Below are 16,691 nucleotides of genomic sequence, written 5' to 3' on the forward strand. Positions count from 1 at the left end.
GGGGGGGGGGCAATAAAGTCCACCGCTCGTGTGAATGAGGTCTTATTTCCTGTTCTGAAACATGTCATAACAGGAAAACGATGGAAGATGCCTGAAATGGAGACAAAAAAAAGCAGTAAAAGCTTTGTAAATGCTGGAACACTTACACACTTCCTAACACCAAAAACAACAACTAGAATTTAGTTGAGCTTTAACATTTGCACAGACGACTCAGGCTACCAATAGACATAAGATAGTGGTCTAATGAAACATACCATTTCCAGTCAGAGATTCATCTAGACATTTTCTGTCATAAAATGTTCTTTGCATGTCTGTTTTTATCTTTACATAATTGAATAATCTAACGCAATATTAATTCCAATTTCCTGTACCTGTACGCATCATTCTGGCTTTGTCACATGTGCATTTTGCAAAATAACGATTCATTCTAACAAGATTGGTACTGCTTTTGAAAAGATCACTTATTCAGAAAAAAACAAATCACAAGCCTCGGAGATAAATTTTTATCCCTTTGAGTGGCCAAGTTGTCGGAAATATAATTAAATTTATATTGTGGCGTTATATCTCACAATGTGATGCCAGATTTCACCAACAGGTGGTGGTGTACGGACATTCACTTTGCAAGATAAACGTTCACATTTGAAACATATAGCTTTTATTTCCTCTGCTTGTCTAAGTTATATAAAAAAATAAACCAAAGTTTAAGGAAGATGATGCAAGTGAGAACACAAGAAAGGTGTGACCCATCTGTCTTGTGACTCTTGTGGTTGGCCTGATTGCTCAAACTAGAACAAAGTGCAAGTGCATAGTTGTCAAGGTAACAGTTGCAGGAAGTACAGGGCAAAAGCTCATTTTACTTTGCATGTGTGTTTACATTTTTTCATGTGTGCATCATCACCCCATCCACAGTCTTTCAGTTCTTGTATTGAATAGCTTGGTTGTGACATTTAGCCAAATGGTAACCATACTGTATTTGTCTTATGTGGTCAACATAGAGTACAGCTGCTCCTACCTAAATGTCTCTTTGTTATGTTGCTTGCTATTAAAAAGAAAAACAGAAACATTGGGTGTGGTATAAGCATAAAAAACCTCACTATCAGCTTGATCAAAGCAATTAAGATCTCAATTTCTAATTGTCAGCAACTTATGATTTATTTGGTAATCTTTAGTACAATGAAGGTTCTGGATGCAAAAACTTGTACAGCTGTACTAAAATTTGGTTGCTCTGTTCAAAACATTAAAGTACTCCTGGGTGTGCTGGTCCATTCACTGTTTTATCAAAATAATAATTATTAACATTTTTCCAACACCAGATAATAGGGATTCTGTTCAAATCAGGAGGAAGAGAGCTAAACATCTCACTAATCTTGCTCATTTGATCCAAAACTGAAATTCCAGCATTTGGTAGAAAAAGGCAAATTAAATCATCTACTGCATTATCTTTTGTCAAGACTACGGCATGACCTTTGTTAAGACAACTTACTTTCTCAGATTAATGTAACGTTACCGACAATGCAGCAGACTGACTGGGACTCCTACTGCAACAGGAGGTGCACACAGAAACATCAATGACAAATGGCCCCTGTAGAAATTCAGTGATGGCAGGGAGAGGAAACAAATAGGGTAAATGGGGGAATATTGGTGAGAATAGTAATATCTCTTGTTTTAGCCAAGAAGATTACAGGAAAGAGGTTTCGTAAAGGCAGTGGTTGATCACAGCTCCACAGAGAAAGCTGCTGGGCAAGGATGAATCCTAGTGTAATTTTTGACCAGTTCGAAAAGGCTGGTCTGTATCTCAATTATTCAAGCTGAGAACAGAGACATGGTTGCTGGCTTTGTCTGAAGTGGGTAAAAGTATCTTAAAGAGGAAACCTTGCCTGGACCAATCACTCTTTGGTGGAAAAAGCAGTAGAACATAATTGATAGGTCTAGCAGGGGACCATCACGTTGTCACTTAGTAAAGGCCCTCAATGTGCATTAAAGGCCGAGCTCCTGAAATAGGGCTGTGGCAGTAGATTGGAGATCCGTGATAATTTCGAGAAGGCCTCTGATTCAGAGGTTTGATCATCAAACACAGTTTTCTGCACCCTTCAGCTTATAATGTAGGGCTTGGTTCTAAGATTTGATGGTGTCTATTTCATCTTAATGTCATTCTAACACAGTGGTTGCACCATCCATGCGGCCTTCCAGTGCTGCAGTGTGATGGCCAAATTTTTTGATCTCTCATGGTAGGTGGTCTGTAATCCACTTCAAATTTATACAAGGTCATAGGATTCTCCTGTGTTTTGTTCAAGGTATTGGAGGAAGGGTGGAGATTTGTCAGGAGATAAGTATTGGTGGCTCAGTGCAGTGGGTGTTGGTCTCGCTGCTGATGCCCATGGTCTCCAAGGTATCTGGAGAGTGTAGGGATAGATTGTGGGACACACAGGTGTTATCGCCCCGGCTGGATCACTCAACTGATTGCTCTCGGGTGGTGCAGAGCCAAGTTAAGCCGCATCCATAACTAGACCTGCTAATGTGCAACTCCCCTCCCTACACTTTTTTATTTAGTTGCACAGTAGTGATTGGAGAGTGAATCTCCTCCAATTTGCTGACACCTTTTCTTTTTCTGACCCATACTGCCAGCAGCAGGGTGAACAAGCACCTCATCTTGCTTGACCACCACACTGCCACCACTGCAACCATCCCCATGTCTGCAACTCACTTGGCCACATAACATAGCATGGGTCCATGCGTCACCCTCCTTCTTTAGTCTAGTAAATACAGATACATTTTGGGGCATGCTGAAAATGTAGCCTGGCCTTCCATAGTGCATGGCTATCTTTTCTTTTACTGTTTATTGTTGGAACTACCAGACCTTTCAAGGCAATCTCTCCCTTAAGCTCAGTATTGCAGACTTCAAAAACATGGGGACTGCATAAACTGCACTGTACATGTGCAGACCAAAAGTCATTTTACTCATCAATCCTTTGCAGGTATGATCTACACTGCTACAGAACACTTAGCAATGCACATGGCCGAAGGCACACTTTACGAAGTTCAATTGCCAAAAATAACTTTATTTAATTTAACTTCCCGAGTACATTTTAGACATCCAGTGCTCCAAACCTATTTAGCTCTGCCCACCTAAAATATTTAAACAGAATTATTTGCAGATGCAATCTGTATATTGGACTGAAACTAAAGGGAAACCCACACTGAATTCTTCTTGCTTTTTTATTAGTATTTGCCTTTTACAATAACTGTAGGGAATCAGGCTATATAAGCTATAAGAGAGTACAAATATTAATAAGAATGTACAAAGGACAATATATCATAGCAGCCAATAACATTTTAGTCTACTGGCTGCTGTGGAAAACTGCACTTTGCACACTACAGTCACTCAATGCTTTCATTTCAGGAACAAGCCTAAAAAATATGTCAGTTCACACCTTATAAAAAGCATTGCCACTTGTTACCAGGAGGACTGGGATCTGCAAAATGGTTATGCTTGTATATACAGTATACCCATGGACCTTTTTTATACTGGCTCGTTACACATTAATCTTACCGGATTGATATCCATGAATGTTTCATGGTCATCTTGGTTAGGACTTATTCCTTCTATGCTCTTAACTATGGATTCATCCGCTTGGTAGAAATGAGGAGATGAGAGAATGATGGGGGCGCCTGTGAATCAGATTTTTCAACAAAAAAAATAATGAATATACAAGTACAGTATGCAACAATTCATAAGTGCTTGTTTTTGTTTTTTTTAAAGTGACCCTGTCAAATCTTCCCAACAGCAAGTCCATGAACATTTTTTGTTTACCTCTCCAGCAGCCTGTGTCTCCTACCTCCCCTACATTTAAGTGCTGAAGTCTCATTCTGTCTGGCATTTGATGGTTTAGGAGTGTCTGATGCCCGTGTCCTCTGCCATACATGTTCCATCCTCAGAAACCTACACCATTGCTGAATCCTGTAATGATGTTGGGGTTGGATAATGGAACTACATGGTGAAGCAGAGGACATAGGCATCCAACACTCTGGAAACTGTTGAATGTTGAAGAGTCTTTTAGAGGTTACAGGGCTAGGAAGAAGGAAAGGTAGGAGACATGGGTTTCTGGAAAGGGGAATATAAGCAGTCTTCGATTACAGGGACCTGCCGTTACAAAACTTTTTAAAAACCCGACAGGGTCGCTTCAAAGGAATCTTGTCATGATGGAAACATAGAGGTTGACATTTCTGACCATTCATTTTAGAAACGCTAGTTGCCTGGCTGTCATCCTGGCCCTCTTGCTTTTAAAGAACACACCTTTAGAAATGTTTAATAATGACAATCTACAAACACATACATATAGATATTTGCAGGCTTTAATTTTTTTTACATACCTTATTTTTATTTTCTTCCCCATTCTTCTCACAGTGGCTATTTTTACTAAGGGCAGGTTACTAGATCTCCCTTTACTTCCTGGAACTCTAGGACATATGACCATGCACATCATGTCAGGGGAGGAAAATGCCTTTACCAGAGATCTCATGAGATTACAGATGAGATTTCCCAGCAATGTTTGCTGATGTATTCTACCCAGGACTTATTCCTACTATGCTTGGGCATGATTACATCATTTGTGCCAAAGTGAACCAGGAAGTGGAAAAAAAGAAATTGTAAGTAAAATAAAAATATGTTTTTTTAGTCAAAGGGGGTAAAGGTCCACTTTAATACTTTGAGTCACGAACCCAAGACGAGTATGCAAATAAGATGTTCTGACATTTCCAATGTTAATACTTGTTCCAGGCAGTGACACAAAAATGTACTGAAACCAGTGAGTCAGCATAACAGGCAAGCAACTAGCATTTTCATATGGACATCAGCAAAGGAAGTCACTGCTTTTTTCTCATTATGGATTATTATGAACTTTACCCAAATCGAGTGCTAAGCTGGTGTGTCACCCTATTTGCTCACATATTCCCATTGCAAACTGAACAAGGAGCAGCTGACAGCAGCTGTCCTCTCACCCCATACGATTGTTTACATCATCTGTTTCCTGACAGAAAGCAGAGCTCATCCTTCCTGTGCCTAATAATATATCTAATTTCTGAATGCTGCAATATTTTACATTTCTTTATTGATGCGGTTTAATAATAATAGGACTACAAACATGTCACAGAACGTAGGCACATAGATGAAAGCATCACCATCATCTGACTGTCCTCCGGGTGGGAACACCATGCAGCAGGGAGAGGCGGCAGGCTCTGTATTCAGGTGGCTGCTCGCTGGGGCCTCCCGGCCGAGACCCCAGCGTTGCCCCATAGTGTGCCTGCAGGCTGCTCTGCAGTACAATTATGTACTTTCGCCTCCTGTCTCCCTCCAGGGCCTCTCCCGCCTCCTTATTTACTGCAGGACGGCCGGCGCCTGGTGCCCACTTTCTCTTCCCCCATCCTGCCACAGGACTCGTGCCTGACTCACCCTCACTTTATTTCCACTCGCCAAAATGTGAGCAGGCGAGTGGAAATTTTGAGCCCTGTGCTAAGGAAGCACTAACAGACACTTGAAGAGTTGAACATCAGAAGGATTGATTGATTGATTGATTGATGGGATTTTCCAACATACTTTGAAATATTTGAATGATCTTGTCACAAAATCACTCATTTAGGGTGTGCACCATAAGAGTATTCATTTGAAATTACATTTTCTGATTCTAGTAAGAAAGTGCAACCTCTGGATCTTTTGTAGCAAATTACCAATTAGTTGCCCATATACTGTATGGGGAATTTATCAAACCTGGAGCAGCTGTGCATGGCAACCAATCATCATCTCTCTTTTCAAACTTCAACTGAACAAACTGAAAAGAGAAGCTGATTGGTTGTTCTGGGCAACTGCTCCCGATTTTGTCCGCTCCAGTTTTGATAAATTCCCCTCTGTATGTTTCTGAGATCACTGTTTCAGTGGAATGCATACTGTCTGCAGCTTCCATTATCTTAACATGCAGTAGAATCACATACCTTGCTTGCATTCACTGACATTCAGTAGTCCTGATGGCAGGCAGTTCCCCGCAGGAACACAGAAACCAGCATTGTCAGGATTGATAGTTACATTAGCAAAAACCTTTGCTGGTGGGATGAAACGGAAGGCTGCAATTTCCTTTACAGTTTTTGTGGAGTTATAAACCGCGTACAAAGACCTGGGGAAAAAAGTAATTGTTGAATATGAAATATAACTAAAGGACAGTCTGCATTTAAAGTTGTTCTCTAGATAGATATAGGAAACTAAATCTAAATCACAGTTATGCATTTATTAAGATGAATGACATTCTTTTAAATCCACTAGTTGCATAACTGGAACCTTTTATACAGGTTTTACATTATCCCCTGCATAGCAGGACTCAGACTAGGCAAAGGGGGCTGGCGGTGTAAGGGCTCATGACGACAGGCATTGCTTTTCTTTTTCGTTCTCTAGTCTCATACCGCAACCCACCTAGAGTGACTTGGTCACCTCCAGGCATCTGCGACCCTCAACAGCACCAATTGCTTCGTTTGTGAGTTCAGGAGGCCTTGATTTGTTTTTTTGTTTGGATGGTTGGTTGCACCTCCACATCACTGATTGTAGTCCATAACTCCTTCAGATAGCAAATTTTCCCCTTACTGTTCTTTATCTGTCCTGGTCTGGCTCACTAGTTCGATTCTTGCTACCCTCCTTTTGGGCATGCCAAGTTTCATTTTTGGTTGTCCCTTCTATATCTAGCATTTGTTTAGGTGTCGTCTCCTTCAGATACTGTTCGTAGTATGATCTCTACATCTATTGAGACTCTAAGTGGTATTGCCCACCCTTCAGTTGGACAGCTTTTGGACATTTGGACTGTTTAGGATTATTTTTGAGTTCAGTTTCCTATATGTACAACTAAAGGCTCCTGTATGTCATTCTAAACAAGTATGAGATCCAGTCACTATGTGATCTAAGATAAATTAAACAAATTCCTTTCCCTGACTGAGCCAATATGCCTTCTGAGCAAGAGGTGATGCTATTAAATCAGAAAGCAGCGGACAGGACTAGGCGGGGCCAAGTGCTGAGTGACAAGCTACAGGCTTGTAAATCAGCAGTGACAACCACGATAGCCCTGCTGGCAAAATCAAAAGGTATCTGTGGGACTTTGCAGACGGACTAAGAGAAAATTGTGTTAACGTCAGGCATGGTGATCACCTTTGGGCTTTCAGTTTATAACATCCCCTCAACTCAGAGCAAGTGGGGTTGTAGTAAAAATATCTTAAAGGGCAACTCAAAAGGCTACATTATAAAGAACTGTATCTTGCAAGATTTTAATAAATGTTTCCTCCTTACCTGCACAGGTCTGATGAAAACATGTAAATAATATCATCTTTATTTATCAGTGGGTGAAAAGATGTCCCGTCTGTCCCATTAATCATATTGCATCGGTCTGAAGTCCACCATGAAAGATTTCTGGAAGTAAAAAAGCAAACTGTTCAATAAATCTGTAAACACAGATTGTCAAGCCAATGCATGATATTAGTTGTATTTTTGACAACTAACTTTATACTGCAGGTAACTCGATCATTTAATCTAGCTACAATTGCTGGTCATGAGATCGAAACTGTGGCAACAATCAACTACGTTAACTGGTATCTTCATGCCAGCATCGCCATGATGCACAGTATGCATTTGCTCATAGGATACTCTTAGTATCAGCTTAGTTGTCTATAGGGTCAAGTCACCAAGCTAAGTTATTTGAACTGCATTCTTTATTCCATCACATACAAAATATTGCATAGGTGTGGAATTGTACTTTTTTCCCCACATGTATTCAACCCAAATCAATATTAATCCACTTACAGCTTATTTTCATGAACTGCATTTTATCTTGCAAAGCATAGTTTTTCTCCTCCACAATGGTTCCATTTAAAGGAGAACTATGGGGTCAGTGTTTTTCCCCATAGTTCTCCTTAGGGTAACGGGAGGACACAAACTAGCGTCCTCCCGTTACCCTAAGCTCAGGATACCGTGAGCTACAGCTCGCGGTATACTGAGACGCCGCAGCCGGAGCGGATCCCGACATGGAAGTCGGGATCCGCCCAGCTGCGTGAGTGACAGCTGGCTCTGCCTATCTAGAGGCAGAGCCAGATGTACCCACCCCCTCCCCCATCCGTTCCGCCAGTCAGCGCTGGCAGATCGGAGCGGGGAGAGGGGAATCCAGCCCCTCCCCCTGTCACGGCAGAGAGCCGTGACAGGATTGAGAGGTGAGCGAACACGGTATACTGAGCCGACCTGTGACAGTCTAATTGTCACAGGTCGGCTAGAACTATGAGGTGAGTGGAAACCACTCATCTCATAGTTCTCCTTTAATGCGCTCCTCAATAACACTGTCACAAAACATCACAATTCGGGATGCAATGAAATTTTGGCCACCAAAACATTTCAGCCGAAAATGGTACCATAGGCAAAATGCTGATAGTACCAAAACTGCCAAAAATTCAGCTAAAAATTCAGTATATCCCTATATTCTCTCCTCCCCACTGGAGACAGTCTGTGACAGACTGGCACCCAGCAGGGAGGACAGAAGCTGTCAGGATGCCGAGCAGGGTGGTGCAGTTATGAGACAGCTGTCATCTGTAACAGGAGGCCGAGCTCTCCTACTGCACTGCCCCGCTTGGCCTCCTGTGACAGGCGAGTCAGGATGGAGAGTGGGATCAGAACTGATCGCTGAGTGTTTGTAGATAACTGAGGACATTGTATGCTATGATTGTGGACAGTAACTGATACCATCTCCACAGTTTATGAATATACAGGAGCACCCAGTATAGAGGCTTCCTGTTCATTCATAACAGGGGCAGAAAAAGACATTTTCGGTTTCGGCCTGACTAATTTTTTTTTAATTTCGGTTTCAGGTTTTAAAAAATTTACTTCAGTGCATCCCTAATTACAATTATCATTAATGTGAAGTTTGTAGTATTGCAATGACACAACCCATGTATGTAATTTTTTTTTTTGAGAATTCACTTTCACATGCAAAGAACTGCGTCTGTCGAAAACTGCCAGTAGGATTGTGTGGTAGGCATTACTTAACAGCAAGCTCTACAACAACCTGGATTTAGGGATACACGGATACCGTTTTTTCGGTATCGAGTACAAGTAAAAATATGTTTTTTTGGGTACTCGCCCATACCGAGTACCGATACCGGTGCCCCGATTATGAGGAAGCCGGGCAGCGGATCATGACTCGCCGCATGGCTTCCTAATTGGCTAGAAAGCCTGTGTTCTATCGAAAGAACACCGGCTTTACTTGCCAAGGCTGCCTGGCTTCCTGACCAATTAGGGCATGAGGTGCTGTCCGGGTTCCCGATTGGCTAGGAAGCCAGCTTCACTTGTTGATAGGCAGCCAATTTCATGACCGGCCTCCCGGCTTCCTGATTGGCTAGGAAGCTGGCTTCACCTGTTAGGCAACCTGGCTTTCTGACCAATAAGGAAGCCGGGAGGTGGGTCATTACCTGCTGCCCAGCTTCCTGATTGGTTAGAAAGCCAGGCTGCCTAGCATCAAGTGAAGTCGGCTTCCTAGCCAATCAGGAAGCCGGGAGGAGGGTCATAAACCACTCCCTCTGACTGGAAGTTCTGGTATTGGAGTTAGGTATCGGAGCATTTGGGCAAGTATATGTACTCGCTCAAATAATTGCTAACGGTGCATCCCTACCTGAAAGCATACAGATGCGGTCGCTATCACTCTGTCATTTACTTCAATGTGTACAGTGGCCTCATTTGAACCGGACAGGCAGGAATCTTGCCAGGGGAATCGCAGCATACCCTGTGTGAATGGAGCCTAATCCTAAAAACAAATTTACCCACTGTTGATTGGGTCAAGAAAGATTTCCTCTGCAACATGTAGATACACTGTATTTTGTTTTGTCTTCTATTAGCTTTGGAACGGACTAAACTTTGACTCTTTTAGATTATTCAGTAGATGAAACCAACAAAGAGGACAAAAAGGTACAATGTTTCATAACCTGGGTTGTGCCTAGATCTAAGTACATATTCTATGCATGGATCTAATTTCACATGCATACTTTTGTCCCTTTTAAACTTCATTTATAACCACTGTGATATTGTGACAAATAAGTACATGATAGATACTGATACATATAGAAATATTTGTACATGTTATTGTACCTAAGTTTTCTAGATGACTTATTTTTCCAACATTGGTTTAGCAGACCTACAATCTTTTAAGTGGGCCAATGGTATAGCTATAATATATAGGTTGGATATCCGGAAACAATTATAAAGCATTATAGTAGACATGCACAGATCCCAAGGTGTCGTACTCGGTACAAGTACGGATACTTTTCAGCTCCAGGACTAGACTAGCGAAAAGCTCAAAAGTTAGGAGGCAGCTGTCATTTATAAGCAGCATTGGCTATGGGGCTCCTGGGATTTGTGCATCCCTGTTTTCATGTATGATTTGTTTTATATAGATATATATTAGGGAAGCACCTATACCATTTTTTCCAGACCAAGTACTGACAGATACAATTACAGATACATTTTTGTTAAGTGTCATGGGACAGGCATTCTAAAACAAAAAAAAACTAATGATTTCAGGACAGTGGTGGAGCGCCAGGGCCCTGTCTCAGCTGCTGCGACCCTGGTAGTTCTCAAGAAAATGCCAAGTATCGGCACTGGTATCTGACCATCCCTACATTATAGTGCATCTAAACTCTAAATCTGTTTTTAGTATGTTTGGCATCATACATCACTGTATACAAATAAAAAGTGACCCTGTTACTGGGTCTACAAAATAACAAACACACTAGTTCGTAAGCAAGACAGTTTTATACATACCCTGTCAGCCGACCTGTGTGCCTAAACTTCACGCTGTAGAAGAGCTACTGACACTGATCCAATTTGACTCCTCAAGCTGGCCGAATAGCATGTCCTCTCTGGCCGCTGTGGTTCTTTCTGTTGCCCCCTAGCCACTGCAGGACACAATAGTGATGTGTAGGGGTCATGGGGAGGAACCACAGTGGCCAGAGGGAGACATGCTATTCTACACATTGGAATTTGCAGAGCTGGAATTTCTGCTACAGCCTAAAACTTTACCCCTGACATTGTCACTTTAAGATAATTTTTTTTGTGACTCTGTTGCAAAGTGTCCTATCTGAAGATCCTGCCAATAGCAGCACTCCCTGTTGCAGGCTGACACCACAATGTCACTGCTTTGCAGCAGCCATTGTACGCCTGCTACATCAACTACAAACAACTTAATTAACAGCTCACCGTATACAAAGCATAACTGAAATTCCTTTTCTATCACAGCAGCTAAACATTGTATCAGTTATTATTAGAATAATGCGGAACTGGAAACATACACATTTGACTGTTGCAAGTGATGGTAACATTTTTGAAGCCAATATTGGAATGCGCACAGGCAACCTTATGTTTTTGTTCAAAAAGGAAGATTATAAAAATGATTAAGGGTTGTTTCTTAGTCATATTTAGTCACGAAAAAAAAAATCAGTCCTTGTCGACAGATGTCTCAACAGTAACTATAAGATCACACATTTTGTATCAAGTGTATGACACTGGAACAGGACAGCAACTGACTTTAAACTTACTGGTGTTTAAAATTGGACAAACACTTATGAGAAAAGCAAATTTGTGAAATCACATTAGCCATTTCATTAATCAGTAAATACCTTTTACCATTCCATTCCACAATCTGAGTAAAGTCCTTGTATTCCTTTGACCCACTGAGAAACACATATGTCCCATCATTTGTTGTGTTCATCTACAAAGGAACACCAAAACGCAATAATGTTAACAGCTGGAGGGCGTATAGAGCATACACTATTGTTTGAAATAAATACTTCTAGGAAGTGATTTATAAAAGAAATTGCAAGGCTGTTTGCTCTGTGAATATCAGTGAACATTAACCCTCTGTAAATATATGCACAAACAAATGTTCTTTCGTTTTTTCATATGTAATTAAATGTCAAATCGAATGTTCTGATGATAATATTGTATTATGGCCACTAGATGGAGCGGAGGAGCATAAAAATATAGCCTTATTTTCTTTGCTCCTTTAGAACCATCTAGTAACTATAATGCACTATTACAATCAGAACATTAAAATTTAATTAAATTTTTAAAGGAAAAAATTGTTCGTTTGTATAAATCGCACGGGACAAACATTTTAGAGATATTCCCATGGCAAACTGCCCTGCAAACTGTTTATAGATCAACCCCCTAAAATTCCCCACAACTGGTACAGGTTCTCCTCCCATTTTCTAGCTTAATCAATACATAACTATGAAGTCCTAATGAACAAGATAGCAATTTTTAACAAATATGAATTTACCACTTTCAATAAATATGGATAATGACTACAACTGTATTTGTTATTAAAATTATTCAAGTAAAAGTATCCAACTGCAAAGCTCTGTGAAATTCATTGAATCTATAAGCTGCATTTGCCTACATACTGTATGTACAGAATGCATGTAGGAGACCCGGATAGAACTAAAATTGTTACAGGCTGGTTCTTGTGGGTTAATACAACAGAGTTATTTTAAGTCATTGAAAGAAGTACATTTTACACTTGTGTGTTCACTATAACACCTTATCATGTACAGAGTATGAGTCCTTTGCACCATTGGATGATTTAAGTGATTACGGCCGCACAGAGCTACATTAAAAGTGTAATCCTTCAATGAATCAATTAACCTCACAGTATGCATCCCTGTGCCTGTGTCATGTTTTATCTATATGCCATTTTACTACCATACTTTAGGATCTAGGTAATACTTTATACTAGTTAATGTCTACTGCTTGTGGGTTGATGAGGGAATTTGGGAAGCTGAGCTGTGATTTGAGAGGTCAATAGATAAATTTAAGCCTAACTCCCTGCACAGTAAAAGTCATGCGGCGCAGTTATACATGCCCTCTAAGCACTGGAAAACTAGTGGGGAACAATAGTGTGTTTGGATAAAACATTTGCCGTTCTAGAATGTATATTGTTTTATAACTCTCAAATACATTACATTTTATAGTTTTATGAAAATCTGATTGTTTATTTATTTTTATGCACAAAAACTTACATTGTAGAACAACCCAAACATCTCATCGACGCTGGAGTCCACTTTATGCACCAAGGTAAGAAGTGGATCTTTGTATCCCCATAGCATCTCATGGACAGTACGAGTGGTGAACATTCCTTCATTGTAAGTCTTCAGTGCTGCTTCAATTATAGGTCTTAAAATCCCAGCTATTTTGCTCTTTAGAACCTTCTCCAGCAGTGTCTAAAGTAGTAAAGACCAATGCAGTTATTAGAGAATGTTTGCAAATCATATTTTCTTATACACTGAAATCCCCCAAAGATGAAAGGTTTTTTTTGATATACAGGTGTGTTTTTTTTTCACCTAGAATGCATATGTACTGGAGTTGTTTGAACATTTTCTTAAGTGTCATGTATTACTTTACTGTGATTAAGTGTATGGGTTTTTAGAGTTGAGCAGACCGCTTATAGTATGAAGGGAATAACAGAAGTGTTAAGGTGCTCATACACTGTTCGAATTTCAGCTGGTTTTTAAGGGAACCAATGTATACAATACAATTAATTGAATGTAAACAGTGGGATTCCTCAATCAAACCGCTGTTAATATTGATGGTGGAATTGGGTCTATTTTTTTTTTCAGCCCCAGGGTTGTGCGAGAATGGTTACATGTCCTTATTCAGCCACTATATCACTGCATCTTGCATCTGGCAATTTGATGTTCAAACAGATATCTCTCAGCCTCAACACACAAGTTCATTATCTGCTGATAATTGGCTTATATTCAAACATCTTTAGTATCAAAAACTGCAGCAATGGAGGAAGATTTCAACAAAGCTGGGAAGGGTAAGACCTTCTGTCAGGTTTTATTGCCATAATGAAAAGTGTGAAAAAATTCTCACTGTATTGTACAGAATAAAAATAAACTAATAAGTCCTGCATTTATATAAATGCACAATTAATGGTGTTCTGGTCTATAGTGGAAACATCATATATACTGTACATATAGTACATATATAACAAGTTGTATGAATAAGTAACATATGGAACATTTAGCTTTGCAGGTTGAGGTAACTGGAGTTCATGTAGGACATTTAGGCCTTATAGGTCGAAGTAATAAGGGTCCAAAGACAGAAAGTCATAAAAGAGTTTTCTGTCCTTGTCCTAATAAGCAATACGTTCAATGCCAAGACAGCTGTCCTCTAACCTTGATGTGAGGGAGTCTTCTCAAGACAAGAAGGCCCATCTAATGTTCTTGCCACAATCTAGGGTGGCATTATTATCTGATTTTTGGAGATAATTCAAGGTAACACAAATGGTTTTAAAGTTCAAACCCCTATAAAAAGGGCCTGCAAGCCTATATTAATTAAATACACCTGAAGTGCTGATTGTTCCCAGCCGGAAAATAAACCTATTTTTGAAGATCTGCTTGGTGCCTTTCCTTCGTTTATTCTGCTTCAAATCTCGTTTTCAAGTTGCTGCCATAAAGCTGTGCAGTGGCAGACCTAATAACCAAAGGGCCCTGGTGCAAGATTATATCTTGGGCCCCCCTTCCAAGACGGACGGACGGGAGGGCGTTGGTGGTGTCACGGGAGCGGATCACACTGGCCACAGAACCCCCCCCAGCGGTCTCTAATGTTGCAGTAGCGTGCTGGACTCTGGACTTACCTGAGACCCTGCAGAGCACACCGTATATCCTACATAGCCCACCTGAGACTCTCTATGGTGGGCTCTGCAGTGTCCCAGGTGGGCTGGTCATCGGGGTCCCTTTCCCCTTACCTCCTCCCAACGATTCTTACCTGCTGCTGCTGGGGCCCAGCCTCCTCCACCCCCTCCCCTGTCACCTCTGCCATGCTGGTACAGCTGATACCCATGTAAGGGGCCCCCCAGACCCCTCACATGGGTGTCGGCCATACCCCCCTGATGGCGGTGTTCTATCAAAGGTTGTGACTATTTTAGTATGTGTGACGTCACACGTTTTAACGTAATCCCGCCCAGTTTTTCGGCGGTGGAAATCTTCCCTGCGCTCCTGGATCTCTCAAATGCAGGGGGAAGTGATGTCAAGTAAGGTTAGAAAGCTCAAGGGCAAAATGGCCACTGCATCTTCCAGCCCAGCTACAAGTAGGCTGAATAGCAGCCCTACCAACCACAGAACCCAAAAGGGAGAAATACATAGGAATGGCCAGGGCCCACCCCCCCAAAGAATCAATACATACCAGCAGGAAGGAGTCTAGATCTCTGAACCGCTGCTCCATGCATGAACACTGCAGCATGTTCATCGGGGAAAATGGCCGGCTGCTTCTGGCCTGTATGGGAACACTGTGATTGGTTGGTCAGAGTCTGGCCAGTCAATATGTGTTCCACAAGGTAAGACTTACAGACTGCTCTGAGAGGTAAGTAGAGCTAGAAACTGCATGCGCTTGATGGCTGGCGAGACTACTGGATTATCCAGCCTGTCACTCAGCCAGATGTTGATTAACGTATTTTGCAGCCAAACCAGCTTTGGCAAGGAACTGCATGTGCTCAGTAGCTAGTCTGGGAAAACTACAAGGATTTCAATCATCCCGCCTGTCTTCCAGTCAGTTGTTGATTAAAGAAATCCACTGATCAGTTGGAGAAATAAAAACCTAACTAGCAGAAAAAAAAGGAATACGTTTAGATCCTAGGCAAAAAACTGAGCAGCCTCTAACAGATCGGCAGTTTGACCACCAGCAGGGGCCACCCCTGGGATACTTGTGTTTTTGTGCCTAGCATCTTACTCTTGCAAGTAGTATTTTAACCCAACGGTCAAGATCTAAAAATCTCCACAGTGTCCCTCAATGAATGGAAGAGAAAACATTTTTTTTTCCTCCATCCAAAACTGGAAACAAAAAGTTTGGGCTTTTAGCCTCATAAAAGCGTTTAAAGTCTTTGACTTGTGTATGACTGTTAAGAAACAAACAATAAGTGCCTTTTGAAAGAAAAAGTTGAAATTCTGACATTGCTGTTGATTTGTTATGTTCACTAACAAAAGTGCTTAGCAGAGTGTGTTTTCCACTGACATGATCTAAAAATTCATTCTGTACTTCATTTGTATGTTATGTACATGTTATATGTTATAGATTAAAATCTTACCACAACAGGAATATTGACAGTTCGGACAAAGTCAGTCATCGGGTTTCCCTTAGATAGATCCGCCTCAAATACATACGTTTTTGGGGTAACAGCTGACACTTCAGTTCCATTTTCAAGAAACTCAATATTTTCTTTAGGTCTGTACTCCCTGAAATAAAAGAGATTGAAGAAAACACACAATTCTTCATTACAAAATCGAACAGCACAAATATATATATAGATATTTTTTCCAGGGACATCAAGTGAATATAAGTATAGACGGCTAAACACCTGTATAAGGATTTCAATGCATAGCCAGTGGGCTTATTGACTTTAGGTCCATGATAGGACTACCTATTGTTCTTGCACTCATTGCTTTGTACATGGATGTGCAATTTAGGTTAATGGCTGTAGTTTTACGGTCTGTTTTCAAGCCGTTCAAAAGTATGGACACATAGCTTTTAGGGCCTGCAAACTACTTTATGTGATTTGTTTGGGACAGACTACTCGGCTTTCTTGCATATGAATGAAACACTACCATGAGCGAGAATTGAAAATGTTATA

The 16,691-nt window shown here is 40.9% G+C and overlaps 1 protein-coding gene across 1 annotated transcript in view; it reads right to left on the reverse strand.

Moving 5' to 3' along the window:
- The window catches only part of SCARB2 (scavenger receptor class B member 2), a 41,250-nt gene that overhangs the window by 8,969 nt on the left and 15,590 nt on the right, over nt 1–16,691 (reverse strand). Inside the window, exons 3-8 of the mRNA XM_018553282.1 lie at nt 16,149–16,296; nt 13,081–13,281; nt 11,680–11,771; nt 7,319–7,438; nt 5,986–6,164; nt 3,551–3,669 (exon numbers count right to left, since the gene is read on the reverse strand). Coding sequence (XP_018408784.1) covers nt 3,551–3,669; nt 5,986–6,164; nt 7,319–7,438; nt 11,680–11,771; nt 13,081–13,281; nt 16,149–16,296 — 859 coding nt within the window. The remainder of the gene's footprint in view (nt 1–3,550; nt 3,670–5,985; nt 6,165–7,318; nt 7,439–11,679; nt 11,772–13,080; nt 13,282–16,148; nt 16,297–16,691) is intronic.

The sequence above is a fragment of the Nanorana parkeri genome, unplaced genomic scaffold (genome assembly GCF_000935625.1).
Source record: "Nanorana parkeri isolate BGI_ZX_2015 unplaced genomic scaffold, ASM93562v1 scaffold115, whole genome shotgun sequence".
NCBI classification, from domain to species: Eukaryota; Metazoa; Chordata; class Amphibia; order Anura; family Dicroglossidae; genus Nanorana; species Nanorana parkeri.